The sequence below is a fragment of the Rousettus aegyptiacus genome, unplaced genomic scaffold (genome assembly GCF_014176215.1).
Source record: "Rousettus aegyptiacus isolate mRouAeg1 unplaced genomic scaffold, mRouAeg1.p scaffold_m13_p_5, whole genome shotgun sequence".
NCBI classification, from domain to species: domain Eukaryota; kingdom Metazoa; phylum Chordata; class Mammalia; order Chiroptera; family Pteropodidae; genus Rousettus; species Rousettus aegyptiacus.
The window spans coordinates 76,747,013-76,775,004 of record NW_023416308.1 but is presented as its reverse complement, the minus strand read 5'-3'; the positions used below and the strand labels follow the sequence as shown (position 1 = coordinate 76,775,004).

General features: G+C 52.0%; 1 protein-coding gene across 6 annotated transcripts; it reads right to left on the bottom strand.

Moving 5' to 3' along the window:
* Positions 1–548: 548 nt before the first annotated feature.
* STARD10 (StAR related lipid transfer domain containing 10) lies at positions 549–24,156 on the bottom strand. Of its 6 annotated transcripts, none has more exons than XM_016161457.2 (7): positions 24,020–24,156; positions 23,315–23,625; positions 4,504–4,651; positions 3,793–3,896; positions 2,999–3,116; positions 1,208–1,260; positions 549–969 (listed from the first exon to the last, which is right to left on the bottom strand). In XM_016161457.2, the coding sequence occupies exons 2-7, from the start codon at positions 23,519–23,521 to the stop codon at positions 724–726; spliced, it is 876 nt and encodes a 291-aa protein (XP_016016943.1). In that variant the 5' UTR covers positions 23,522–23,625; positions 24,020–24,156; the 3' UTR covers positions 549–723. The 6 variants fall into 6 exon arrangements, 5 of the variants coding, with proteins under 5 accessions (XP_016016943.1, XP_016016944.1, XP_036077134.1 ...); XM_016161458.2 differs by lacking the exon at positions 24,020–24,156 and adding an exon at positions 23,871–23,987; XM_036221241.1 differs by lacking the exon at positions 24,020–24,156 and adding an exon at positions 23,795–23,963.
* Between the last annotated feature and the right edge of the window lie 3,836 nt (positions 24,157–27,992).

Sequence of the window (27,992 nt, the reverse complement as noted above, 5' to 3'; positions counted from 1 at the left end):
TAAAATTACAGGACCTGGTCCCTCCACTGCACTGGAATCTAATGATCCACACCTCAACCCCCAGCCTCCCTCCTCCAGAACATGTTGCCCCAACCACACAGCTCTGAGGCCCACGGCCCTGTGGCCTGAGACCCAGGGACCTCTCCACCCACTTCAGACCCCCAGTCCATAGGTTGGACCCTATGAGAATGAAGATTGCATAGTAGAACCCTCTGACTCCTGATCTAGCACCTCTGGCCAGACCTGCTCCTTCTCTTAGAGAAGTGAAAGGTAGCCTAATAGCCTGGAGAAAATGGCAGAATTAAGCAACAAGGACAGGTGGGTGGATGAAGAGTGAACTAATGAACAGACACAAAGGGAACATAACACACCATAGACAAAGAAGCGGGTAACAACCCATTCTTCAGCTACACATGGGGAGATGAGGGGATGCCTAAAGGAGCAAAGGTCAGGCCATCAATGATAAAATTAACAAAATGAACTGTAGAACAAGGTAACCAAGGGTTATGCCCTGGGCAGGTGGAAAGCACGCACAGCAACCAGCCAGCTGAGGCTGTGGGATTGTTTATTAGGGCTGTGTCCAGCCAGGCTGCAGCGCCAACCTGGGCTCAAGACCAGTGTCCCCACGAGGCTCAAGGGGTGGGGGAGGGGAGAAAGCGCAGGAGGACCCGCCACCTCCGGGCTCCGCCCTGTCTTGTCTCGGTCCCTGTAGTGATTTTGCGCTCAGGTAAGCGAGGTGTCATCGTCGCTGCCCTCGCCACCCGCGCCTCCCAAGCGCTCCTCCCGGCTCTCTGCCACCGAGCTCTCGTCGATGTTCTCCAGCGAGTCCGCATGCTGCACCGACAGCTCTGACAGCGCCAAGCTTGGCAACGGGCTCTGCTCCGGGTGTAGCCAGGGCTTGAAGTGCGGTTGATGCTTCTGCTTCCATTCAGGGTACTTAACGCACGCCTTGTACATTTTCTTCATGGCCTGTAGACCCACCGTACGGACGAGTCAGGGGTGAATTGGCGCAAGACAGGCTTCACTGCTACGTCTCCTCCCCCTCCCACCCCCTCCACCAACTCCGCCCCCAGCTCCCGGCATCCTGACCCTTGCAGCAGTTTTATAACTCCACCCCTGGGCCCTAACTCCGCCTCCTGACTCCACCCCCTCAGCCCAGAACCCTCTTCGCCAGCCTCCATACCTCCAAAGGCCCAAAGCCACTCACCTTGGGAGCCAGGAACTGAGAAGATTTATTCACCACCCACTTGGGTAAGGAGCCTATGAGGGCAGGGAAGGGTATTGAGGAAAGAAGGGAAGAAGCTGCCTCAGGGACCCAGCCACTTTCCTCCAGCCTGGGGTTTCTAGGGAGGCCACCCTCTTCTCCAAGGGGGAGAGAGTGAGACAAATCTTATAAGACTGCATCATCCTCACTCCCTCTTTCCACTTCAGACCAAGGTCCTCAGGCTCAAGTCTGTGCCCCTCCCCCATGTAGAGCCCAGAGAGCTGCATGGAAGAAAACCACAGGATCCTAGGTGACCAACCACAGGCTACATATGAGTCGAAATCCTGACCAACTGCCTCCCCTTCATTCATACTGACATCCCTTCTCATACCCAGCCCCTCAGTGGTGAATGACCCTCATGCTCAGTCCCTCCTCTACCTGTCCTTCCAAGCCTTTGTCCTAGGAAGCCTAGCTGCTACATAGACCTCTGGGCTGAGCACCCTAGCCTGGCCTGATCTGGAACCCACAGACCAGTTCTCCATCCTGTCTCATTCCAAAGTGTCTGCTCTTCCTCTAACACCCAACACACTCATTCAATGAGATGCTGGGGAGTCCTGAGCCTGGACCAGAGCTCTCAGTGGGGCTTAGAATATACCCAGGCAAAGGTGTTCAGGGTTTACCCATCCTCCATTCATTCGTTCATTCATTCACTCACTCACTCCACATTCATTCAGTGATACCCACCCTGGGCCAGCCCTGGGAACCCAGAGAGGAACTCACTGTCTGGGGGGCCCAACAGTGTGCCAGGTGCTGAGCTAGAGGGGGATGGGCACACAGAGCAGGGAGCCAGCAACTCCTCTGGGTATCAGGGATAGAGAAGGTGACATCTGATGCAGCCCTGGAGGGATGAGTAAGGGAGGAGAGGTGTTTCTAGGCTGAGGGATAGAGATGCCTAGACAGAGAGGTTGGAACATGTAAAAGGTGTGAGGAAGGACTGGGAAACCTGAGAAGGCAGCTTAGACTACACTTTGAGGGCAATAGAAATTCACGGAAGAATTCTAAGCAGAAAAGAGTTATGAGGAAATAAGTGTTTTGGAAAAATCCTCCTGGTAGCTGTATGAACAGACAACGTGGCTGAGTATGGAGAGAAATGACAGATTCAGGAGCTATTTAGGAAGTAGAATCAATAAGAACTGGTGACTAGATTTGGAAGCTGAGAAGAGGGGGAGCCTCAGATGACCCCCAGGTTCTTGACATGGATGACTGCAGGGGAAACTTAGGAGAAGGGCAACTTAGGAAGGGAGATGGTAACTTCAGCATTGAATACAGTAAGTCTCAGGCTCTAGAAGACCTGAGGGACATGTCCAGGAGGCCAGTCGTTATGAAGTTCTGGATCTCAGCAGAGAGAGAGACATGTGGTCAGCTAGCCATAGAAGCCTTGGGACTGGCTGAGCCCTCCCAAGAGAAAGAGGACTGAGGCCTGGGAAACTCAGGTTTCCAGGATGGCCAGCAAGAAAGGATGAGAGCAGCCAGTGAGTTGGGAGCAAGTCAGAGCACACGGGTGTAGGCACCCAAAGAGAGAGCTTCAAATTTCATCATGGAGCAGTGACTACCACCTTGGCCCTTGCTTTTCAAATCATTATAACCTTGGTTCAAATGATGTTTTTGATGACTATACCCCAAAATACAAAACAGCTTCTAATAGAGGCCCTTCTGGATCCCAAGCAGATCAAGCCCCACCCTCTGTGGTATAGGGAGGGATCCCATGATAGGCTGCCAGGGCCAAGCCCTCACCTTTGGGGTCCACCTGGGCCAGGTAGGTGATGACGCAGCTCTTGGGCCCCGTGCTCTGGATGAGGTAGCCCGTCTGGATGGACACAGCTCGGACCAAGTCTTTCCGAGGTGGGTATTTCTGGGAATGGAAGGTACAGGGAGGTGAGACTCAGGGTGGATGCAAAGGAGGAGATGTCTTTGTGAGTACGTGTACACACACACACACACACACACACACACACACACTATTAGTTTGCATCCCCTGGCATCCACTCCAGGCCAGGCCTGATAATAGAGTGAGGAGAAAGGAAGGAGTCAGACTAGGTCATCCTTACCCCTCTTAAAATTTCCCTGTTGCCCTCCAGAAAGACCTCAGTCTGAGGTCAGGGTTCATGAGCACACACACAGGCATGTGCACGCATGCGCGTGTGAGCGTGCGCATGCACACGCACGAGTCTCTCATCCTTGCCCAGGCCAACTGTACCTGCCTGTCTTGCCTGTCATGGAGATCAAGGCAGCCCAGCCTCAGGGAGGGCCAGAGCCCAACCAATATTAGCCCATCCCACCCACTTGCCCCCAGTGATGGCCCACACTGCCTTCTTCTCAACTGCTTGAGAGCACCAGCAGAGAGACAGGAGCCCTTATTCTCACCATATAGGAAGGAAACCGAGTGCTAGAGGATTTCACACCTGGCCTGAAGTAACAGGGAAGTCATGATAGCAACCAGGAGACTCTCCCTGGGGTCTGGGCCTGTTGGCCCAGCCCTACCTGCCACCTTCCCCTGCCCACCCAGCAGGTAAGGCAGGTTGACTCACGGGATGTTTGACTGAGTAGTTCATAATGATGTAATCAGTGCCCATGGGGAGCCAGGAGCGGAGGGTGATGACATCACGGTTCTTCAGGGGCTTTGGACACCTCCCTGTGGAGGGCAAGGGACAGTTCAGCCAGACCACTGACCTGCCATCCTGCAAGGGAAGGCATGGCAGAGGCCAGAACATGGAGATGCCTAGTTAACTGCCAGCTCTCCCTGATCCAAACAGGTACCCCCACACCAGAACACGGTTCCAAAACTGGAACCAGGAAAGACATAGAGCGGAACCCTCTCCCCTCCTGTCTCTGGCCATCCCTGCTCCTCACAACCTCACACAGCCCTTACCTTGCTGGCCTGGCCTGTTTGCATATGTAAGTGTAAGGGAAAACAACAGTATTATTATGATGTGTGTACATGAAAATGTATGGCTGTGAGCATGTGGCATATGGCTGTGAGTTGTACACATGTGTTTGTGTGGAGTGTGTATACATGAACATGGGAGTGCAAATGTGTTTCTGAGTATATGTGTATTTGCCCAAGGGACTGAAAATAGACATGGATGTCAGGGAGGGTGGCCCTATATCTCAGCACTCAGGTATCTGGGCAGCATGGCCATGGGAACAACAGCAAGGAGGGAAGGCGGAAGGAGGAGGCTCAGCTGGAGGCCTGGTGCAGGCCTGGAGGAGGCTGGGATAGTGTGCTTGGGCCTGCTCACAAGAGTAATAGCCCACGTCAGCATTCACTGTTAAGCGGGCGATGTCGAAAGTCTCAATGACGTTGCTGTCCCACTTCTTTCGGTATTCAATGTCGTGTAGGACATCGTAGAGTGTCTCGGCTGGCACATCGCGGCACTCCATCCGGCACTGCAGACAGACACATGGGTTGTCAGGGTCGCACAGGGCTCAAAGCCCTGGCCAAGGGACTGGAGGGCAGACAGGCAAAGGGGGTAGAAGAAGTACAGAGAGGAACTACGACCTTCAGAGCCAGCATGGGCTCATTACTTGCCATAAGCCCTGTCTAGCCCTCCCAGAATCCACCTGTGGCAGGAGACAAGCAGCCTTGTATCCAGAGACTAGCTCCCTCATCTCAGCCCCTACCAAACCTCCCCATTCGTCCCAGTATTCTCCTCCAGGAAGCCTTCCTGAATTACCCAGCCAGACCTTCTGGGCTCCTATACACTGAGTCTCTATATCTGTGCCCTCCCAGACCCCTGAACTTCATTGTCAGATGCTCACAGTTGATTCAGCACAGAGCTAGATTCGGTACATGTTAAATGAAATGAAAGCATGAATGAACAAACAAATGTCTAAATGGATGATTTCTTTCCTCTATGGTTCTTATCACCTGGCCATACCACTTGTCCTCCCCCCACCTTTTTTTTATTCAACAAACATCTTTGGATTTCTTACTATTTATTAGCCTTGTCCTCAAAGAGCTTTCCATCTAAGGGAGAAAAGAGCCGAGGATACCTTTCTTTAATTTTAACTCTCACAACAACTCTGCCAGACAAGAAATCCAAGGAGGAACTTGAGGCTCAGAGATGTTAAGTAAAGTAACTTGCTCAAGGTCACCCAGCAGTAGGTAAGTAGCAGAGATGAGATTTAACACAGATCACATGTCTGGAAAGAGAGTAAAAACATAACCAGGTTTTGCTAGATTTGCACTCAGTAAGATGAAATTCAGTCCATAGCCTTGTTCTGTGATTTTTTTTACCCAAGAGCCCAAACCCCAGGATCAATTTCCCTTCAGCAAACGGACAAATTTTCTTGCATAGTTTATAAAGGTCTCCCAGAACAGGATGTTCAGATGGTGCCAAGAGAAGCACACACATTACTTTCTACTAAAAATAGGATATATACAAGTATATGAGGGAGGGGTCACATTGCCTCCTCCCTAATCTTCAGTTAGGCCTAGCACCACTAACCATGATGAAAGGCCATGGGAACGACACGTCACTACCTATGGATATTCTAGGCACCAGTGAACCCATAGAGCCCTGTATATACTTCACTCTACAGAAAATACAGAGGACAGAGGAACAAGCTAAGTATTATCATGAGAATTCAACCAGACAGAACCAGATAGTGAAACATTCTGCAGGGGTTACTTGTCTAATCTCTTCTACAGATCAGTGTCATGAGGAACTAGGCTAGACTGAGAAACTTATAGGACACAACAACTAGATAGAAAGTGAGGTCCTTGATTGCACACTGGCTTGAACACAACAGCTATAAAAGACATATTTAGGACAACTGGAGAAATGTGAATATGATCTGAGTATTAGATGTGCTGAAAATTTACTGAAATAAAATGGTGGGGATTGCTGCCTGGAAAAAAAAGCAGATTACAAAATGGAAGGCATGGTATAATTTTGTTTGTAGTGTGTGGGGGGGGGCGGGGCAGGGCGGGGCATACGTGCACACAAAAAGCTCAGGAAGCACAATCACTAAGGTGCTAACGGGGTAATCTCTAAATGATGAGAATATGATGTTTTTTCTTTTTGCTGTCTGTAGTTCTAATTTTCTAAAATGTACAGTACTGCTTCTGCAATAATGAAAAAAAAAATTAAATGAAAAGGTCCCCCAGAGATACTGAGAGGTGCACTCATCATGACCACATGCCAAGTACTATCCTAAGTGCTTTATACACATTAGAGCATTTTATTCTTACAACAATGCTGAAATATTAGCCCCATTTTAGAATTAAGAAAACCTAAGTTCAAAGATAAACTCCAGCCTACAAAGACTTGTGTGACCCTGAACAAGTCACCCTCCTTCACTGTTTGCTTTCCTGTTCCATGAGGGGGTATGACTAGATCCGGTCATTTAGCAGTCCCCGGTTCCAGCCCTGTGTGAAGCACAGAAGAGTCACAGATGAATCCAGGACCTGTCCTTGAGAGGCTTCCAGCTGAGAGAAAAGACCTACTTGAAAATGGGGAGCTGCTCTAAACTGCCCAATGAGGGCACAGAGGAGGAGGTCAGCTCTGTGAAGTGGGTGGGGAGTCAGGCTTCATGGAGGAGCTCAGTCTGGGAGGGAGGTGTCTATCAAGTGGACCTGTCAGAAAGAACAGCCAGGGAATAGGTGCTGAGGCAGACGAGAGTGTGGCCTGTACAGATGCTGAATGAGTTCCATCTGCTCCAGTTTCCCATGGTGTGGTGTAGCCTAATATTCAAAGGTCCTGGTTCCGGGTCTTGGAGAAAACACATGATTCTGAGGCTGGGTCATGATGAGCCTGGAATATCTTACTGTGCTAGAAACTAAGGACATACCCACAGAACGCTAGGGACCTTGCCTAGCAGGCACAGGAGCCAGCATGAAGGGCTCCTGGTGATTTGGTGACCTACTCATCAGTGTTTGCCCACGGCTTTCCCAGTTTTAGCAATGAAAGTCCACATCTTGAGAAACTCCTCAGACCTGGACAAACTAGGACAGTTGGCCACCTACCACAGGCTATGGCTGGGACAACCCGTGTTTTAAAAGAAACACGGATAGTAACAGATTATATTCCACTGAATAAAACAGAAAACCAAGGTATATATAGTTATGAATAAATAAATTGAATGTTTAATAGGGAATAAGGTATTTACATAGTTTCAAAGTAAGTTCCCATCAAATACTTATTAATTACAAAGGGAAAATTCATAACTTCATAGTAGAAAAGCCTGGCAGATATCACCTTAATCAAATGATCAAAGTGAACATCATTAGTAATGGGACAAATAACAACTAGGTGCTGCATGATAGGATGTGATGAAAAGAATACAGGCACCACTTATTTGATTTTTCTACTAAAGATGCATAATCTAAATCCAATCATAAGAAAAATCAGACAAACCCCAAATAAGGAACTTATACAAAATAACTGGCCTCTAGGTGCCAAGGTCGTGAAAGTCAAGGAAAGACTCACTATATCAGATTGAAGGAGACTAATAAAACACGAGTAAATGAATGATTAAACAAAGTGGTGGGAGGAACATGATGGTGAGAAAGGGTATGGGAGAAGATGGATGGCAGAGGCCAGATCTGGCATCATCAGGGGCACGCAAATAACCTATTCAGCTGCCACCAGACATTCAACACATACTCCTTACCACAAACTTATGAGCTGGTGTCACGCCTGTGCTGCAAAATAGAAAAGTGAGGTTCAGGAGAGTAAAGAACCAGCCAAATCAGTCAGCCAGAAAGGAGCCAAGCAGGGATTCAAAACCAGATCTCCCCGTACTCCTAACCATCAAGTAGCCACTCAAGTGTGGCTACTGAGGAAACCAGAATGTCTCTAAATCCAAGCTGGGAAGCTGGTTTGGCTTTGCAAGTCCTCAAATGTGTTACCTTGGCAGTGTATGGAGAGGCAATGACAACAGGATTATGTTCTGTAGAGTCCAAACTGAGAATGCTTCTTCCCTTCAGCCAGCCTCAGTGCCTCCAGGACCCAGCTACACTCACTGTGGGTGCACACTGAGAAGGGGCCCACAGTACCCAGACACTGCTCAATCTCCCTCAGGCCTCCTGGATCAGGGTCATTGGCCCAAGAACCAAAGGCCTCCCTCTGAGATAGCAGGCAGAGGGTGGAACACGCAGAGCCCCTAGACAGACCACAGCACCTATTGAGTGTAAACTGCATAACATTTTATCTTTCAGATAAAGAGAAACTTCAAAGGTTTCCCAGCTTGTGGCAGACTCTTGAGGAGGAAGGTCAGCAGAAGAGCCCTGTGGGGAGGTTGTTGCTGGGAAGGAACAACCTGGCTGTGGCCCAGCAGGTGAGGAAACTGAGGTCTGGCTGACCGATCCTAAGAGTGTCCTCCGTCCCCCACGGCAGCAGACCTGGCTTCCGGCCTGGCTCGTTCCATAGTCCCCAGGAGGCAGTGCGGCTGCGCCAAGACTGGTAAATTACACCCAGTATTGTTCTTGTCCCAAGCGGTAGTCGGTAGTCGCTGCCACATCGGCAGGGTGTAATTCTAAGAGGCTTTGGGAGGCTCGAGTGGGGGTAGGGGTGAGTCATCGGAGAGCACGTAGTGGGCGGTACTGTTACCAGAACCCACAGCTATTGGGCCCTGGGCAAGTCAGTCACTTGGGCTGGATACCTGGGAGCTCCCCCTGGAAACTAGAACTAACTGGGAGGCAGTGCCTGGATTGCTTCAGCCAAGGAGCCATGCAAGACTGCAAAGCCCTTAAACCCAGGTTGTAGCAGGGGGCCTGACATGCAGTCATTTCACAGCTGAGAAAACTGAGGCCCAGAGGGAGCAAGTGCTACTAGAGAAACTACAGACTGTGACCCCTGCACTACACTCTCTCCAGGCCCTAAGAGATGAAGAACTGAGATTGCCCAGAACCACTGAGCCCAGCACCAGCCCCCAAGCACCCCAACTTCCACAGAACAATGGTTAGAAGGGACTGGACAATCAAAGACAGCCATCAGCGGAGATTCCTACAGGCTTTGAGTCTGCCAGTCTAAGATTCCGAATTCTTCTCCTAGGACACAAGATTTAACTCTCCTGAGTCTCAGTTTTCTCACATGAAAAATGGGGATACCAATAGTACCTATCACATGGTGATATTGTGATGACATTAAATGAGATACTATATAATATGCCTGGCACACAGCAAATACTCAAAAAACGGTAGCTGTTATTACTCCAGCAGGCTTCCTCGAGCAGCCATTCACCCTTCCATAGGCCAGGACTCGGTCACATTTGCATATGCCTCCTTGAATATTGTGCCCTAGGCACCTCTCTTGCCTCACCCCTGGCCCTGCCCTTCTGTCCATTCATTTACTTCTTTCTGGAATCTGCAGTGTGCCAGACCTGAAACTGGGCACCAGGGACCCAGAGGCTAACCAGACCTGGGCACTACCCCAAAGAGGCGCTGTCAAGTGTGTGATAGGAAAGAAAAGGACACAAAACCCCAGCAGAGAATGAGCAGAGTTGGGGGTGGGGAAGTGGAGGTAAGGGAACCTGGGAGCAGAGGGTGATGGGGCCTAAAAGGAGAAGTAGCTAAACTGCTACAAGGGGAGAGAGCATTTCAGGCAGAGGGACTCTTGGGTTCAAAAGCCTGGGGGCTTAAATAAATACTGCAGAGCAGGGCCCAGTGTCCAACCTGTGTCTCACTCTAGCCCTCTCCTCTCTCCCACCCCTTGCCAGTGCTTCTGGAGGCTTCCCTGTGCTCAGGGTTAGAGGAGGAGGGATCTCCACGGGAGGAGGGAAGCAGTGGGGGGAGTGGCTCTTCCAGGACCCAGGGAGATGGCAGACCTGAGATAGGGGAAAAGAAGTCAGGTCACCTCCATGGGGCTGTGGTACAGACATGAGAGCCAAAGGCCAGGGCAAGAACAAGCAAACTGAGACAGACAGGTGAACTCAAGTCTGGCCCTCACCATAAGACCTTCACACAGCAGGTCTCCAATATCCTTGCTCATGGAATATGTGGGACACATGACTATCCCAAAGTCCTAGGGGCCTAGGAAATGATTTCTTCTAACACTACTCTTCAGGTTACCACTACATAAACTGAGGCCCCACGAAGGGTAAGGGGTCTGTTTGGGTTCATTCCCTCGGGTTGTACTAACTTCTAATTATGTTGCATTTTAGCATTTTTGTCAAAGGAATAACTGTTAAGCAAATCACCCTTTCCCAACGGAACCATATTCAAATCAGAGGAAGCACTCCTAGGCACTAAGTATCAAATCAATCATAGCATCAAACAATAGCCACAACCTCAATAACAACATGTGCTCAAATCATTAAGGACCATGGACTCCACAGGAGCTGAAATTTAGGTCAAACTGCCTCTGCCAATTATCAGGGGCACCAAGTTACATCCTATGCAGAAATCATCTCTTACCCTCCCAACACTCTGATGGTCAGCAGCATCCCCATTTTACATATGCAGGAAGTGGGGCCCAGAGAGTTATAATGATTGACCAAGGCCACATGGCTAACAGTGGTGAGGTGGAGAACCATAGCCTGATTGTACCTGACAGCAAAGTGTCAGGACTTCCTGATGCTTTTATCACGGGGCAGGAATGTACATTTGAAAATGGAGACTATCTTAGTTATTGATGGTTATTATGCAATGTTCATTGTATTCAGAGGGCTTGCTGACCAGGGAGGCGAAGCTCAGAGATTCTTCCTCTGAACAAGGTTACTGACTCGATCCTCGGACCTGGACTAAAAGGCAGGACTAAGCTTTCCCAAAACCCAGCACTGGATCTCTGCACACGGAAGCCCCTCTGCGAAGCTTTCAGCCATGGCTTTGTGCCACCAGACCCAGCAGGGACTCAAAGGCTCACAGTTTACTCAGTAGTTCCAGGGACTGTCTGGGTCAGACAGGCCTTTGCCCTGGCTACATTCTGTCTATGTGGCCTTGGCTTGGGCAAAGGACTTCGGCTCTGAATTCCAGTATCTTCATCTGTCAAACAGGGATAATCCTCCCCTCAGAGTGGAGCTGTGAGGATTAAATGAGACTTGTACATAAAGCCCTAGCAGCAGCTGCCCTTCCTCCACCCCTAGGCCCCAGCAGCTTTCCCTGACTTCTCAGGCTCTGCTGAGGGGAGCACCTTCCTGCTAGCCCCAAAGGGCAGGGTGTATAGGAACAAGAAACAATGTTTAGAACAGAAATGCCTCATCTCTTTCCACAAGGTAGATGGGCAGGTGGCCTACTTACACCACAATCCTACACAAATCCCCCCAATATACACACTCCACCCTCCCAACCATAGCCAGATACTACCACAGCAGGCCAGGCACTGAGAGATGCAGAAACCGGCTCCAGTGACCCCTTTGCCCTGCCTGCTCCAGATTCTCTTCCCAGGGCCCACTAACTGCTCGGGGCTTCCGGGACCCCATTCTGCCCCTTCCCAGAGCCCCCAGGGCCAGCACTGAGACAAGCTGATAGAAACCCTGCTCTTGCCTCTGGGTTTCTGGGGCCCCCAGAATGGAAGCCCCTAAGACCTTCCCTCATGCCCCCCAAAATCTCAAGAGCAGTTCGAGGGCACTGACACAAGGGGTCAGGGAAAGCAGGGAGAGGGTGGTGCTGGAGAAGAGAGGTCTGATTGGTCCTGCTTTCCCAGGACCTCCCTTCCCTGGCTCCTTTCCTATTTTGTCTTCAAACTTCAGCCTGGTTTTCCCCTGTCCAGGCAGACCATGCTGTCCCTAAATTCTTCAGGTTGGGCTGGGGGCCTACCCCTTCACCGCCAATGCCTCTTTCTATCAGTCAGTGCAGTGCATTGATTTGCCCACAATGCTGTGGCCCCTTGTTCAGCTTGGTGTCCCCTGGGCCTGGCATAGCTTAATAAAAGACTGGTGACTGAATGTCAGGACGGACAGGTGAGCCAACGAAGAGGCTATGCCTGTGGGAGTTTCTCTGACTTTCAAAATGCTAGGGCAGTGGCCTGTGGCCTTCAGTGCTTCTGTGGCACTTGGAAGGAAGAGTCCTCATGAAAAATTCCTGGACATGTAAAATCTCTATGGCATTTGAGGCTGATTACTACTTCTGCTATCATCCTTATAAAATGGGATGTAGGGACAGGAGGTATCAGAGTCAGGTTCAGGGGAGATTCTGGGATTTTGCTGTAAGTTCTGATAGTTAGAGTAAATTAAAATTGCACTGAGGTACCAATTTATACTTAGAAAAATTAGCAAAAATATATAAAATACCCACTGCTTGTTAGGATATGTTAAAATTGGTATGCAGTGAATGACAGCAAAAATTTGTTCCACCATTCTGAAAAGCAGTTTGGCAAATATTTTTAAAATAAAAAAAAATGTAGGACATGGTTCCATAGCGTAACAGTTAGCACGTCTGCTTTACATGCAGAAGGTCCTGGGTTTGTGCCCCAATGGAGCCATAGTCCATAGTCTACAGCCATGCCACCCTGAAAATCCCAATGTCTGATCTCAGAAGCTAAGCAGGGTCGGGCCTGGTTAGTGCTTAGATGGGAGACCACCACCTAGGAAAACCAGGTGCTGTAGGCATAAATAGTAATAATAATAATAAAAATGTATCTTTCAACTTAGTTCCTGGAATCTCAGGACCAGAAATTTGTACTCAGGAAAAAAAAGAAAAAGGGTCATTACAATATGTATGACTATATTATTGCATTTGTAAAATTAGCAAAATATACTGCAGAACAATCTGGATTACCACCACCAACAAGGCCCAGTTGGGTTAAGAATGACACATCACCTTGATGATTACTGCCAGCCATGGAGGACTGTGGGCTCCACCAGGGAAGGGGCAGGGGCAGGGCCAGGAGCAGCTACCCAAATGTTCGTGAATTAATAATTCCATAGTAATATGAGAAACTTCAACATATGCAATATTAAATGAACAAAAGAGGATACAAACTTGTACTTCTGCTATGGTCTAAACTATGTATAAATTATCTACATCAGTAGTCTCCAACCTTTTTGGCACCAGGGACTGGTGCTCCTGTGAGAATCTAATGCCTGATGATCTGAGGTGGAGCTGAGGTGGTGATGCTAGCGCTGGGGAGCGGCTGCAAATACAGATGAAGCTTCGCTTGCTTGCCTGCTGCTCACCTCCTGCTGTGCAGCCCAGTTCCTAATGGGCCACAGACTGGTACCAGTCCCTGGCCCCAGGGGTTGGGGACCCCTGATCTACACCTTTGAATAAGAGCCTGGAAGGAATCAAGGAAAAGTTTTACTCAGGAATTGAGGCTCTGGGTGATTTATTTTTCATTTTTGGATTCTTGTTACTGTTGGTACAATATAGGTTGTACAAGATATAGAAACTATATATTTTTTTCTAAGTTAAAAGTATTGTCCAGAATCCCAAGAACCTTGTTCCCTGGACACAGAAGCCTGGACTCAGCTGAGATGGGGCCTGAAGTTGCCCATGCTGGTGCTGAGTTATCTTGAAAATGCTGACATCATGTTGCCATGCTGGAAGTGAAGCCAGAGGGGACTCAGGGCCCCTCTACTGCTCGGGCTTGGACCCAGGCATGACAACCCTGGGCAGTTAGGGCAGGGACAGAGGGAAGCCAGGGATGACAGTATAGGGACAGATAAGCAGAGTCCTAAAGGATAAATAGAAGAGTGGAAGAGGCTCCTAGTGGAGGTGCTGGCAGGAGCCTAGAGACTGGAAATGATCTGGATGGGCTTGGGGAATGAGAGGCCTCATGCAGTTCCATAAGGTAACCTGAGTGAACAGGGATGGAGGTGAAGGAAATGGACCTGTCCCTTGGGTACCTCATCCATTCATCTATTCAGCAAATGTGAATGTGAATGGTGTGCCAGCTCTGTGCCAGGCTCTGTGTTAGGGGCTTTGCAAATTCACCTAATCTCATCCTCTCAGTTACCTGGGAGGGAAGATCATGCCCATTTGTAAATGGTGACTCAAAAAAGTGAAGCGGATGAAGGAACCAACCTGGAACCCACTGTGACCCAAAGTCCACCCCCAAGTCTGTTTCCCAAGAACCAGGCTCTGCTCTTGGAGGACCCAAGGAATCCTAGGTGAGCCAGCACTTAGCCAGAGGACTGTCCCTGGAGGTTCCACTCTAGGGGCTAGGGCTGTTGTGGCTGGCTCCGCCTGCAGTGAGGGGAGCTGGAAGGACACAGAGAGCATGTGTGGTGCGGTGGGTCCAATGCAGGGTCTCCTTCCCTCATCTTCGGGCTTAATATTCCCATTTGCAAAATAACCAGACAAGCCCCATGGCCCTCTCTTCTGGAGGAGGAGGATCTAAAGCCAGATACTCCTAGCCCGTCTTCTCCCCAAAAGTGGGGTCCCCCTTAGATGTAATGGAGAGTGGAGTTGCTGCCACATCTTCTCTAGATGGGGCTCCCTGAGTCTGCTCAGGAAGACCAAGCCGGGCCCTTGGCCTCTCCATCTAGAGCTAAATGATTCATCCCTGCTCAGCAACCCCCCTCCCCAGGTCTCCTGCAACCTCTCTGGACCCCCACTCCAACCGTCAGGCCCAGAGCAGCAGGCCCTAGCTCTGCAGCAGTTAGGAACATCCTGCTGACATCTGAGAAGCTGACCTCCTGGTCTGGAGCTCCAACAACTCTGCTTCACCCTTGGGGGAGGCATGGGGGGAGGGATGAAAGGATAGGGGAAGGGGTACCAGACAGAAGAGGGAGAGCTAAGAAGGAGAGGCAGACAGTGGTAGGCCTGGAAGGAGGTGGCAAGAGACCAGTGAGACAAGGCAGGACCAGAACTGACACATAGACATCAAGACAAAGACAAATTAGATAAACTCTCCCTAGGGCTTCAGGGACCACCAGTGGCCTCAAAGCTCTCTAGCAAGCTCCAGACTGCATCTTCAACAAAGCTCTTTAGCAAGCTCCAGACTGCACCTTCAACAGCCTCCTGGGCATTACCCCCTAGACAGCTCACAGGCCTCTCATACGCACCCTGTCCACCATTATCGTATTGTCTACCCCCCGTGCCCAGTTCCCTCTGCTCCCCTCCGGAAACTGGAACCTGGCCCACGTTCCAGGACCTTCCCAACAGCTCCTCTTCACCAACCCCAGGCAGGCCTCACCATCCTTGCTTGGACCACTGCAGCCACATCCTTATCTCTGGTCTCCTGGCTCCCAGGTCAGTCTGCCCCCTGCAGCCAGAGAGCTTTCTGAAACCTGGAGGTGATGATGGTACTGCTCAGCTTGAAAGCCTCTGCTGCAGCATTCTCCACCTTTAGTCAAATTCTAACCTCAAAACATCTTCCTCATTCTATCTGGCTCTGCCTCCACTCCTTCCTCACCCTTAGCCCACGCCCCTCCCCTGGGAGGCTATCTCCCCAAAGGACTCACCTTGCTGCCTTCTCAGCTTGCTGCCTGACTCCTGCCACCCCCTACAATTCTGTTAGCCCTTGGCCTGCCTCAGCCTCGGTTCTCACGGAGGGCTGTCACCATCTCGACCAGTCTCCCCACTAGACCTTGAGAGCAGGGCCCATGTCTGATCTATCTCCAGGTCCCTAGCAGCAGCATGGTGACTGGCAGAGCAGGTGGGAGGCATAAGAAGTTTGTTGAATTAATAAACAACTGGGACAGGAAAAAAATGGAGGAAAAGGGGCAAGTAGCAACATAAAGGCAGAGGCAGTAACCATCAGAGACAGGAATAGAAAACACATTCTAAGTGGAGACTCTGAGACCCAGAGATAGGCCAAGAGGCCAGGCCAGGAGGCTAGCTGGAGGCAGGGAATCGTGGCAGAGGCAGAACTGAGCTAAGCAGGCGGGCAGGAGCCGCAGAGACAGCTGAGAAGACATAATTGGATCAGAGACAACTCTGCAGCAGTGAGGGGGTGTGACTCACACACACACAGTAACGCCAGACACAAAAACAGAGTCTCACACTCAGAGGCAGACACACAACCTTAGGGGTATATACACACCACGCACACACATACACACATTCCATAAGGACACACACAGTCACCCATAATCCAGCTCCATGCTAAAGGCCCACACATAGGAGGCCAGAGAACTCTCATCACATTATCCTGTTCTCAAAACACAAACCACCATCTGGTATCTTATTTAGTTATTTATTTGCTTCTATTTTGCTTATCTCCTTCTCAGGATGTAAACCCACGACAGCAGGGCCTAATCCCTTTGGTTTGCCACTAAATTCCTGGATATAATACAATATTTGGCATATAGTATGTGCTCAACAAATATGTGTTGAATGACTGAATGTTAGAGACACACAAGGGAATGCCATCCCCTCTGGTTGTCAGGCCTTTGCCTTAAGAGTCATCACCTGTATCCCTGGTACAGTACCAGGCCCCAGGCAATCTGGAAGTGTCCAAAGACAGAGAGAGGGATCCAGGAGATAGTAGAGGGGATCTTGGAGGGGCAGATGCAAGTTGTGCCATGAAACCCAAAGGATGAGATTAAATGGCCCAGGCACTGCATGGGAGACCAAAGTCCTACTATGTCCTACTCCGTCCTCCATTTCCCCTGTGGGTGTATGTGGAACAGGGTGGGTGTACCCGTGCATGCATTATTCACCTCCTGTAGGACATAAGGATTCTAGACACATCAGAGATAGCAAGTACCTGCCTTCAGGGAGCCCAGGCCGAAAGGCAGGGAGGCAATTATTAAGCTAAAGCACCAGAGAACTGCTCCAGCTGCCCTGTGCCACTTGCCCCAGACTCTCTCTGGTGTCAGATGAAAGGAGCTTGTATTTGGCATGGACCTGTGAATTTCTTCCACTGCCCGTGTTTCTGAAGCTCCAGGGACCCCAGAAAACTGAGGCCAGCCCAAGCATGCCAGAGGAATAAAGGGAGGCACTTCAAACCTGACACCAGGTTTGAGTAGCTTTCCTACCACCTGTTGCTGGAGCATGCTCATCTGCCCAGGTCAGGGGCAAAGGTAGGGGGTCATGGCTAGAATAGGGTTCCTATCCCTATCTATCTCAGTGGCAATGTGGTGCCCAAGCCTGTGGCCACTGGTCCCTCAGGAACAGACTAGAGCAGCCCAGTGAGGTCCCAGATCCCCTAAGAGTACCAGGTGCATGGGGTCATAGCACCATGGCCCTGGCTCCAGGTAGCTCAGCCAGGTGTGGAGGTGCAGAAGAAGAAAGAAAACCCATCTGTCTCCAGGACTCCCTCCTTTTTCTCATCTCCTGAAACTTTAAAGACTCTGCTGGAAACTGAGCTGGGGCTCGTTAAAGTTTAAAGGCCAGAGCCCGGGGAGCTGGGCAGAGAAGGCACAGAGCCAGCCTGGGAGCTGGGGGCTATTCTAGCCCCAGGGGCATACTGACTGTGGGCACCCACCCCAGCCCCATCCCACTCCCACTCACAAGGTTCCTCGTCCTCAGGGAAGGCACCAAGGGGGCTGCACATCCATACCAGCTTGTATCTTGACCTGCACAACATTCCACAATTTGTACATTGCAAAGGGTTATGCTGTAACCACCATGCCGTGTCCATTATTCTTCCTGACTCTCTCCGGATGCAATCCCTTGCTCCATTCCTCACGGCCTCTCCTTTAGCACAAGCCTCAGTATCTCTGTCCAGACAATAGAGCAGCATCCTCCTCTTACTACTTGCCTTATCTAAAACCCTTTCTTGGTATCTCAGCACCTCCAGGACCCAAATCCTAGGGCATTGGTCTAGCTCTCTAAATACTTCCAGCCCCCTGAGTTCCAAGCCCCACACTGAACACCTGCAGTTCTCCTAATGCACTCCACTTCCTTCCTCTGGGCCTTTGCAAAGCTGGTCCTCTGCATTGACAGCTCCCATGCTATCGAACTCATTCTCTACCCAGTTCCAAAAAGATCACCAGAGGATTTCTCCTCTGTGAAGCCTTCTCTGGTCCCCAAGGCTGGTTCAGGGCTGCCCTCTGGGTCTTCACAGCTCCTGTAACAAGTGCCTGTTCTAGCATTCAACTGGGAGCTCCTTGAATACAGGACTTGGGTTTGATTTCCCTCTCTGTCTCCAACCTCCAGCACAGGGCCAGGCAGAGATACTATCAGTGAACATTTGCCAAATGAATGAATGAATGGATGGATGGATGGATGGATGGATGGATGGATGAAGTTCCTGAAACAGACAAGGCAGCACTACCATCCACATCTAACAGATGAAGAAGCTAAAGCCTGAGCAGGAGGCAGCAACCTGACCACAGCCACATGGCCAGGACTCTGGACCCTGTGTTCTCTTCCCTACGGCCTCAGGCCAACCCGGGCACCTCCTTCAGGAAGCGTGCCTAAAGCTTCCAGCCACTTCTGAACTTTTCCTTCTCGGAGCTCCTCCACCTGAAGTCGTGGGACTCTGACTACCTGGAGTCATGTTCTCTGGGAGCCCGTTCCTGGAAGATAGCTCTGGAGTTACTTCCTTCAGTTGCCCCAAGTCAGAGCTACAGCCAGCCAGGACGGGGGTCCTCAGGGCCTAACCCTGGATTCAGGTGCCCTATCTAGGGACCTCTCTGATGGCACGGACTGGCAAGGCTTATTAGTCTGCCCTTATTCTGTATCTAGATGCCCCCCTACCATGGCCTAAGGTCAGGACGGCTTATACAAACCACCTGCCCAGCAACTTCTGTAGAAATGGGGAAACGGACCCCCAGAGGGGATAGTGGCCTACCTTGTATTTTAACTCACCCAGTCCAATGCTCTAAAACCAGATTAACTCCTGCCCCTGTCACCACAGATAAGAAGACTGACTCTAGAAGCTGAAGCGAACCCCAAGGTCACACGGCAAGGACTGGGCTCTTGCCCAGCTGGGTCCCCTCCAGGGTGCCCTCCCACAATGACACAGCACAGGGAGACCCAAGTCAGCAGAGAGAGGTAAGTTGTAAGCCACGGGGTTCTGGAGACATAAGGTTCCAGCCTTAAACCAAGGGACTTGAGTTCTGATCCTGCTTCAGCCACGTTCTGTTTGGCCCTGCACAACTGAATTCCTGCACTGAATCTGTTTTCACATCTATTCAATAGAGTTAATAAGACCCAGGCCACAGGACAGTTGTGAAGAATCAGTGAAAAGACATAAAGAAAGTAAGCCCTGCTTCTTCCCCCACCTTCCCCATGCCTTTCTGGAACTATTAAGAGTGAGAAGGGCCATCAGAGATCCCTAAGATGACCCCTTATTTCAACAGGGTAATGAGGTGCTGAGAGGGGGCAGGCCTAAGCACTGGCTTGAGAGCTTGGAACCTAGTGTGATGGGGAGCAGGTGGATAGTGAAACAGGGCAGGGAAGGGCCGCTGGAGCTTTCTGCAAAGGGGAAGGGGAAGAGCCATAGGACAGGAAGTCAGAGAAGATAGCTCCTCACTGCCCAGCTTCCTGTGGCAAGAGGAACCCCAGGTTCTCAGCCATATTCTCCCAAGAGCTTCCACCCCTGCTCCAGCCTCCAGGCCCCTCAAAACCCTTCTCACTGGGCCCACTCCTGCCTGTGAACATCTGCCCCATGCAGTAGGGTCACCTGGAATTGTCAGTCCTCTCTCCATCAGAGTCTGGAAACCTCTGAAGACAAGGGCCAGGTCTCCTCCTCTGCCTTTCACATGGCTAGCCAAGCACCAGGCTAGGCATGCAGCAACATTGGAAAACCTGAGCATATGAGCATCCAGGGCAGGGCTGGGCAGGCCATGTCATCTCCTGTTTTCTGTCCCCTTTTCCTCATCCTGCTCCCATGGGCCCCAGCATAGGCATTGAGTTCAGAGGCTCTTGGACCAAGAGAGCTCCATGGCACAGATGGAGAAACAGCTCAGACAGGGGCAGTCACGTGCCCACAGTCACATACATACAAGAGGAAACCCCAGCCAAGAAGACCCCGGCCTCTTGCCCATTTGGCCCAACTTAAATGACTGACAGACGCCCTCAGTTCCCATTTCTCATACCACTACAGGAGCTGAAGGGCAGCCTAGCCTGGGCACTGAGAGAACTGGGTTTAGGTTTCAAGCTGCCCTCGGCCTTGGACTCAGGGCACAAGTTCAGCATTTGCCTCTGGGACAGGGTCTGACCACTCAGGAGGCTGTCTGCCTCCTCTCCAGTGCCCAGAGCACAGTGCATAGTGCAGGCCTGGAGCCAGGCCAGGCTGGTAGCCAGGAGGGAGGGAAAGGGTAGAGGTGGCCTCCAGCAGCCCCTTCCCTTTGTTCTGGCGCCGAATGCTGGGCCCAGAGCCATAGTGGCTTCGAGGGACCTATGGACATGGAGCGCGAGAAGATACGTCTGGGGGAAGGGAGATAAGGCAGAGGAAATCAATTGGGTAGACATATAGGGGGATCTACACACCCACTCTGGGATCACAAGCACAGGACATATACAGGGGGCAGCTGGCTTTCCCACCTCAGGGGGATAGGTCCAGAACAATATGGGGCAGGAGTGAGGTGGGGGTAGAAGCTCAACAAACACCCGTGATTGAGTTCCAGCCTACAAGAGTGACTCAATCATCTCTGGGACTCTAATGTGACCTTGGCAAGCCATGCCCCTTTCTGGGCCTCAGCTTTCTCATTTATCAAAGGAGAATGGGATGATGAGAACACTGCATCCTTCAAAGAGTTATTGATGGGGTCAAACACCATATTGTTGACTAAGATATGAGCCCAAGCGGCGTGGGGTAGGGGCTCTGGAGCCAGGCTGGCCTGGGTTCCACCCTGCATCCGCTGCTCTGTGACCTTAGGTCAGTGACATCACTTCTCTCAGCCTCGGTTTCTTGTATGTAGCATGGAGACAAGCCTACTACTTCCCAGGACTAGCCTGAGGGTAAATTAGATGAAGGAGAAAAATACTTGGCTCAAAACGTGAGCTCTTAGAAATGGTGTCCTAAGAATCTTGGAGTGGGGAGCTGAGAGACCTCTGCCCATTTCCCAGAGCTCCACCTGACTGTGCTGAGGGAATCAGGAGTGGGGTACAGGCCCCTTAGGATGTCCACAGTCAAGGCCCCAGCCTCCTCCCTGGGCCCCAGCTCCTTACATACTATCCCCAATCCTCACTCCACTAAGGGGAGAGCTAGACAGCAGCAATAGGGAGAAGAATAAAACAGAGAGGGCTAGGAGGCTAGAGATGTGAGTTCCAAGTCCAGCTCTGCTGGGCCATGTCTGAGTGACCCTGGGCTGAGCCCAGTCCCTCTTTGGGCCTCAGTGTCCTCACGTGCACCCCAGAGAAGGGGGAGTGAGAAACAGGGATTGCAAAGGGCCCTTTGACACCTCCCATCTCTGCTCAGTCTGAGAGAGAAGGAGGGCCAGGCCCTGGCTGCTGGGGAGTCTATATACCCTAACTACAAGCCCACGACACCCCGGTTTTTTCGAGTCCCTTCCATTCCCAAGGAAATCCACAAGACAAGTCTGATCTGACAACAGGGGGTCTGTTGTGGCAGTCTAGCCCCCAGACCCACCAACTCCAGTCCTAGACTGGGCTGGGTTTATTCATTAACCAAGCCAGATGCAGGAGGCAGCTCCACCCTGTTGACACAGAGGGTGGGAGTACTGAACTCAGTTCAGGTCTTCCCTTCCCTTTGCTTCTGGAAAGCCAGCTCAGCGGGGAAACTACACTTCCCCACCCCACCATGCAGCCAGCCTTAAGCCTTTCTCAGATAATAGTCAGGAAAACAACCTTATTCTCACAAACTTGTTCCCCTTTCATTGGATTTGTTCCTCCCTCTCTTTCCTCCATCCATTCAAACCAACATCTTTGCTCTGTCTGTATTGGGTGCTGGGTACACAAACTGGGATAGGACGATACCCTGCCCTCAGAGAGCACCAAGCTGGAACATACCAGCTGCCTTCCCTTTTCCTGCTCCTCAGGCTCAGACACAGGTCAGGCCCCCAGGGAAGCCCCCAGCCCAGGGTTCTCAGGCCTGGGCCGAGAGTACCAGAGGGGGAGACACACACAGAAACTCAGAGAGAAAGAGACAATCAGATAGCCAGGGCACAGATAGAGTCATAGAAGGGAGAAGGGAAGGCAGAAAGGGTGAGCCAGAAGGCCACAAGGAGACAGATGGACAAAGCTGTAAATGACTAAAACAAAGGGAGGCAGAAAGGCACAGGGTCAGAGACAGAAGGTCAGACATCTCCAGCCCTGGTGTGAGGCCAAGATGCCTGAGCTAAGTCTGAGAGCACGGCCCAGTCAGGAGAGACTGGAGTGGGGGAGGGCAGGAGTCCAGTGCCATGATCCCCCATCCATTGCAACAGGAATATACACCTTCAGAGTTCTAGAAGGACAGCAGAAAGGGGAAGGCAAGGGAAAGGGAAGGGCAGTAAAGGGCACAGCCTACTACCCGAAATCCACTAAAGGAAGACTTGCTCCCCTTGAACTGTGGACACAATGCCCGATGTGCTGGGGGAAGTTACTGGGGCCTCTGGACCAGAGTTTTCACCAGCCCCTGCCCCACCGAGGCTCCTAGGGGAGGTGGGCTCATGGGGTCCACACCCTAAGCTTGCCCTGATGTTGCAAAGAGAGGAAAATCATGGGGCTGTGAGGAGTAGGGTTGATGGCTGTGAGGGGGCTAATGTGCCCACATCTGCCCTGCCTCTTCTGGCCTTCCTTGCTTCCCCCCTCCAACAGCCCACCTCCCAGCCTGGCCCTGTATAAAGCAAGGACATCTTAGCTCTGCCTTCGATATCTGCCAGCTGCCATCCTGAGTCCCTGCAGGAGGCTCAGAGAGGGAAGGGGAAGAGCAGGGCACCAGGCAGGAAGGAATCCGGTCCCTGGCACCCAAATGTGTAGAAAATGGGGAAAGGGACCCAGCTCAGGCTGAGAGAACCAGGAATTAGGAAGAGATGGGCTCAGTCTCCCACCTGGGATAATTCAAATCAGGGATCAAGTGAATGCTTATGGGGAAGAAGGGTCCCTGAGGGAGACCACTCTCCTAGATGGGCCTGGCAGTAGTCCACCTCCCTGGAGCAGACAGGGGCATGCAGAAGCCTGAGTTCTGGCTGGGTGAGAGAGTCATACCCCTCTCCAGGCCTCAGTTGGCCAGTCTGTGTGATGGGGACTTGCAGAGAAAACTATGCCTCTTGGTTCCTAGGAGGAGACTCTTTCTGAGGTGTACAATCAGGTGTCTGTGGCCTTGCAGGCTGACCAGGAGACTCCTTGTCAGAGGCAGCGGGGCTGCACGTGTGGCAGGGCAACCCTACCTTGATCTTGTGCAGGGTCCGATCCATCTCCACAGCCTGCACCCACACAGACACTCCGGCCTTGCTGTAGGTCAGGTTCCAGCCGGCCTCGGCCTCACACTCTGACCGGAAGCTGCGGAAGTCCTGGTCGTCGGGCACCTGGACACTGTCGCGGCCCAGAACTGGCCGAGGCCCTTGGGGCTCTGTTGAGGCGGCTGACTTCTCCATGGGGAGGCCCAGGGCCCTGGTCCTAGTCCGGCTCTCCTGGGTCCTCCGCGGAGGCTCTGACAACGTCGACGCGGCTGCAGATGCTGACGCCACCTTCCTGGGACCTGCAGGACCGGTTTGGGGACCCAAGTCAGTGCGCTGGGGGAGCGGGTGGGGCTGTCCGGGGTCCTGGGCTGGTGGAGAGTTTGAGATAGGCAGGGGCTGGCTCCTGGTGAGGGCAGACCCGCACAGGGCAGTCACGGGAGCCATCCCCAAGGAGCGACCCAGACCTCCCTGGGGCTGGAGTGGGGGCTGCGTGTCATGTGTGGGGTCCCGCGAGAGCCCGTCGGGAACCAGGGGAGGCCGGGACCCGAAGTGACGGACGGTCCGGCGGTGTCCTCGTAGTGCTGGCCGGATCAGCTCAACTCATTCCAGCAGCGGCGCCGGAGCGGGAAGCGCGCGGGGCGGGGTGGTGGCTGGGTGGCGGCTGGGTGGCCGCCCGCCGGGCCGGCAGCTCACCTGTGCCGGCTGCTCCACCGGGGCCGCGGGGGCCAGGGTGCGAGCGCCGCCGCCGCGCGCTGCCGCTGCCCAGGCGACTGGGGCCGCGCGGGGGCCCTGGGGGGAGGAGCAGTGGGGCCCGCCGCCCGGCCCGCCCCGCGCCCCCCGCCCCGCACGCCCCCTCCCTCTCTCCGGGTTAGGCTCGGGGGCTCAGGGGCACCGCTCGCCAGGGCTCGGTATTTTCCAGGCTGCGGTGGTACAGAGGACGGAGCTCGGAGCCCCGCCCCGCCCCGCCCCGCAGGGTCCTAGCGCCCGCCCCTCCCGCCGCGTGTGGGGACCCAGCCCGGGAAGCACCCGTCTTCAGGCTGGGATTGAGGACGGGGCGGGAAGGGGCCAAGATATTGTGGGCTCTGAGAGGACGGGCGAGGAGGTGCTAGAAGAGGGATTCTGGAAGTTAATTGTGAACCCCTTCTCTCCACCCCCCTCCCATATTCACAGGTACACACCTCTCCCACAGCCTACTTACGCACAGACACCCTGACCCCAGAACCTAAAGACACCCCTAAACAACACCATAGAGACCCCAAAACGGGCACACAAACCCCGCCACAATCAAGAGCAACCCAGAAATGCCCACAACTTGCCTCTTCCACCAACCACTACCCTCAGGTTCACATGCTAGCCAGACTTGGGCAAAATCTCCACTCTTAGCTAGGATTTTTAACAAGGCTCCCCTCCAGCCCGGGACTCTGGCTCTTGTCTGCCACCACCCCACCTGAGCACCCATGCTCATGTACACACACTTCTCAGGCACTAGACTAGGTTCTCAAAAGCATCTGGCTCCAGAACACTGGGTCTCCCCTGTTCCCTCCTAGGCAGAGCTAGCCATGCTCTATAGCCATGGGGTGCTATGTCCACCAGCTCTTCAGCAACCCCTTCCAGCCTGGGGGATTGCCACCTTCTCCTGGGTCCTAGTGCCAGCTCTGCTTCTAGCTGCTCTGTGTAAACTGAAGCCAATAGTTTAAATTCTCTGAGGCCAGGCCAGGATGAGAGGTCCCAAGGCTAAACATTTAATGACCCCAGTGACTGGCCCTTGACCACAGAGTGAGAGGGAGGGCCAGTGGTGAGCTTTCCTGGATTGGCAACTAACAGGGCCCAACGAGTGCTCACTACTTGCCGAGTGTCACACAGTGAGTACATGGGCATCCTGTTCAGAACCCAGGTCTCAGCCTCTTCCCATCACAGGGTTCCTTTCTCTACTCTGGCTGCTCTATCTTCTCTGGACCTTAGTTTTCCATTTGTAGAATGAGGGATTCAGAATGTATAACCTCCTAGCCTTGCCATCCTAGAGCTCCAAGATGAAACAGCTTCTCCTAAAGTTGTCTGAGAAAGATGAAGAGTTGTCATCGTGGGTTCACAAATAGAAGTGCTCCTTCCTGAAGTGCTTAGAGTTTTTAGATATTTTAAAAGTGGTAGGGAAGAACAGGGATGGGATGGCAAGTGACCCCAAGAGCATTCTGCAAAGTAAATCCTGTAAAATTAGTCGCAGGTTCTCATGATAACAGATCTACAGCATGGGGGGCATAGTTAGATGATCACCCCATCTCTCCTAAACCACATTCTTTAAGTGTCTGGGCTCAGGAGGCCAGGGCTCTGGCTCTCAGTGTGTACCTCCTATGCCTTTACCCCAATTCTAGGCAGGTCAGTGCCACTCCCTAGGCCTCTGGTTTTGTCTGGCAGCCTCACACCAGGCTGGTGGGAGACCCAAAGAGAGGTACACAGAGCCTCTGGGATCTGCCACGAGGAAAACAGAGGAGAGTGCTGGCCTGGTGGCTCCTACCTTCTTAGGGCCCCAATATCATCGTTCGGCAGTTAACCTCTCATGCCTATCGCCCAATCCAGGGTAAAGACGAGAAGGCTGGGGTGACAGCAGAAAGAAGCAATGAGGGCAGACTGACGGAAGGATTTCTCCACCTCCTAAGAGCTGCCAGTCTCAGGGAGACACTTGGGGAGGTACAGACAGCAGAAACCAAACCATCACTCAAATCCAAACATAGATTAATCAAGAATGACTCTTTTGGAACTTGGGTTGTAAACAGTGGGTGACTTGGTACTCCTGGGCTCAGATGGCCATGCCCTAGGCTCAACTTTGAGTCCTTGGTTCAGACCAGACTAAATAGACAGTGAGCAGGCAGAGGGACATCACTCCCCATCCTACTCATCATTAATTTGTCTTCCTATGCCCCTCTCCCCCAGGAATTTAGTTATCTCTAGCTCAGGAATTTAGTTATCTCTAGCTCTATTCTCTGAGCATTATTGCAACGAAGAGTTGTACACGTGTCAGTTTCACTCCCAAATAAGTAACCAAAAATATAATGTGTGTGTGTGTGGGGGGGGGGAAGTAAAAAGAAATACACTGTCCAAAATTGGCATGTTTTCAACAGGAAATGTTAAGGTAACAACATCTTGATAAAATGGTTGTTAAGATCCTTGTGAAAGATTAAACAGTGAAAAGGCTGGCAAAATGTGACCCTGCTCTGTCCCCTGTGGCCCTCTGCCCCTGCCATAGGGCCCTACCACAGGAGGTAGGTATATCAAGGTGCCTCTCTGGTTTCCCCAGGGCAGAGCCCTGGGCTGGCTCCTGTTTAGGTCCCAGCCTCAGAAAGGGAATCATCAAGGAGTCAGAGTGGGTGTGGAAGGTGGGAAAGTGTTTTAGAAGGAGAAGGTGCTTAGTAAACTGAAAGGTGGCAAGGGAATGTGAGGAATCATTACCCAGGGCGCTGAGCAAGCACTGGGTCTTATGCATGTCCCTCATAGAGAGAGTAACGGAAGCTGCAGGAGGCTTGGGGATGCTATTGAGTCACACAGCAGAGCCCATACAGGGGCCTCTTATACCTCAGGACAGTGACTCCTGGAATGGGGCCAGGGGTTTGTTTGGAGAGATTCATGCTAGACTTTGCTCACTGTCCCCTGCAAGCCACTGGAGCAGGGGTCAGGGCACCTGCCTGGAGCCATCCATGACCTGGTCCCTAACCCTCCCCTCAACTACCCCCACAAGGTCTGCATCAGAACTAAAGAAACTCAGACTACTGTCATCTGGCCCCAGCCCTCGCTGTACAGATAAACAAAGCCTCAGCTAGCAGGAACAAAGCAAAGATAAGAACCTAGTTCTCTCTGCTCTTAACTCAAGGCTCTGTTCCTGCTCTCTGTCATTACATGACACCCCTTTTGCTACCTTGAGGGTGACTTTGGCCCAGCCACCATCCTCTCTTTGCCTAAAGATTCAGCCTCTACTCAGGGTCCCCACCCTGCCCAATGTCCCAAGCCTTGACTTGCTCCTGGGTATCCCCTCCTACTCACCATCTAGTCAGAGAGACGGATGGCTGCCTCGATCTCCCTCTGGGAGATGAGGAGAAGGCCCCCCTGACTCCTTCTCCCCCCCACCCCCTCCTCAGGGGTAACTTGGCCTGCCAGTTTGGGTAGAGAAAATTTCCAGGTTACCTAGGACAACGAGGCAGTATCCTGGGGGCACTGTTCTAGAAGATTGGGCAGTAACCTATGTGATGTCATCAGGTGTAGCAAAGCAGAGAGGTGGTTTCCAGAGGCCCCTGCAAAAGCCCAGGACAGAGCACTCTGAGGCCCCCAGGGCTGCCTCGGCCTTGGGAAGGGACATGTCCTTTACAGTCTGATGGTGGGTAGCACTAGGTCCTGGATCCCGGTCCCTTAGCTGGATCTAAGTGTTTGCCCAGGGCGTGTCTCCTACCTCTGCTGGGCCTCCCTGAGCAAACAGCCTTGAGGGAGCTGCTGGAGCAGAAGGAGTCACAGAGAGGAACACAGAGTCACCCACATCCTTGCTCCTCTTGATGACACTGTCCTAATGATGATTGTCCTGTCACAGTCTCACACAGCCACACACCATCTTGGTATCTTGTGTGGCCAGCCTTGACAAAGCTATGTAACCTTGGGCATGCCAGGTCACCCAGAGCACTGAAGT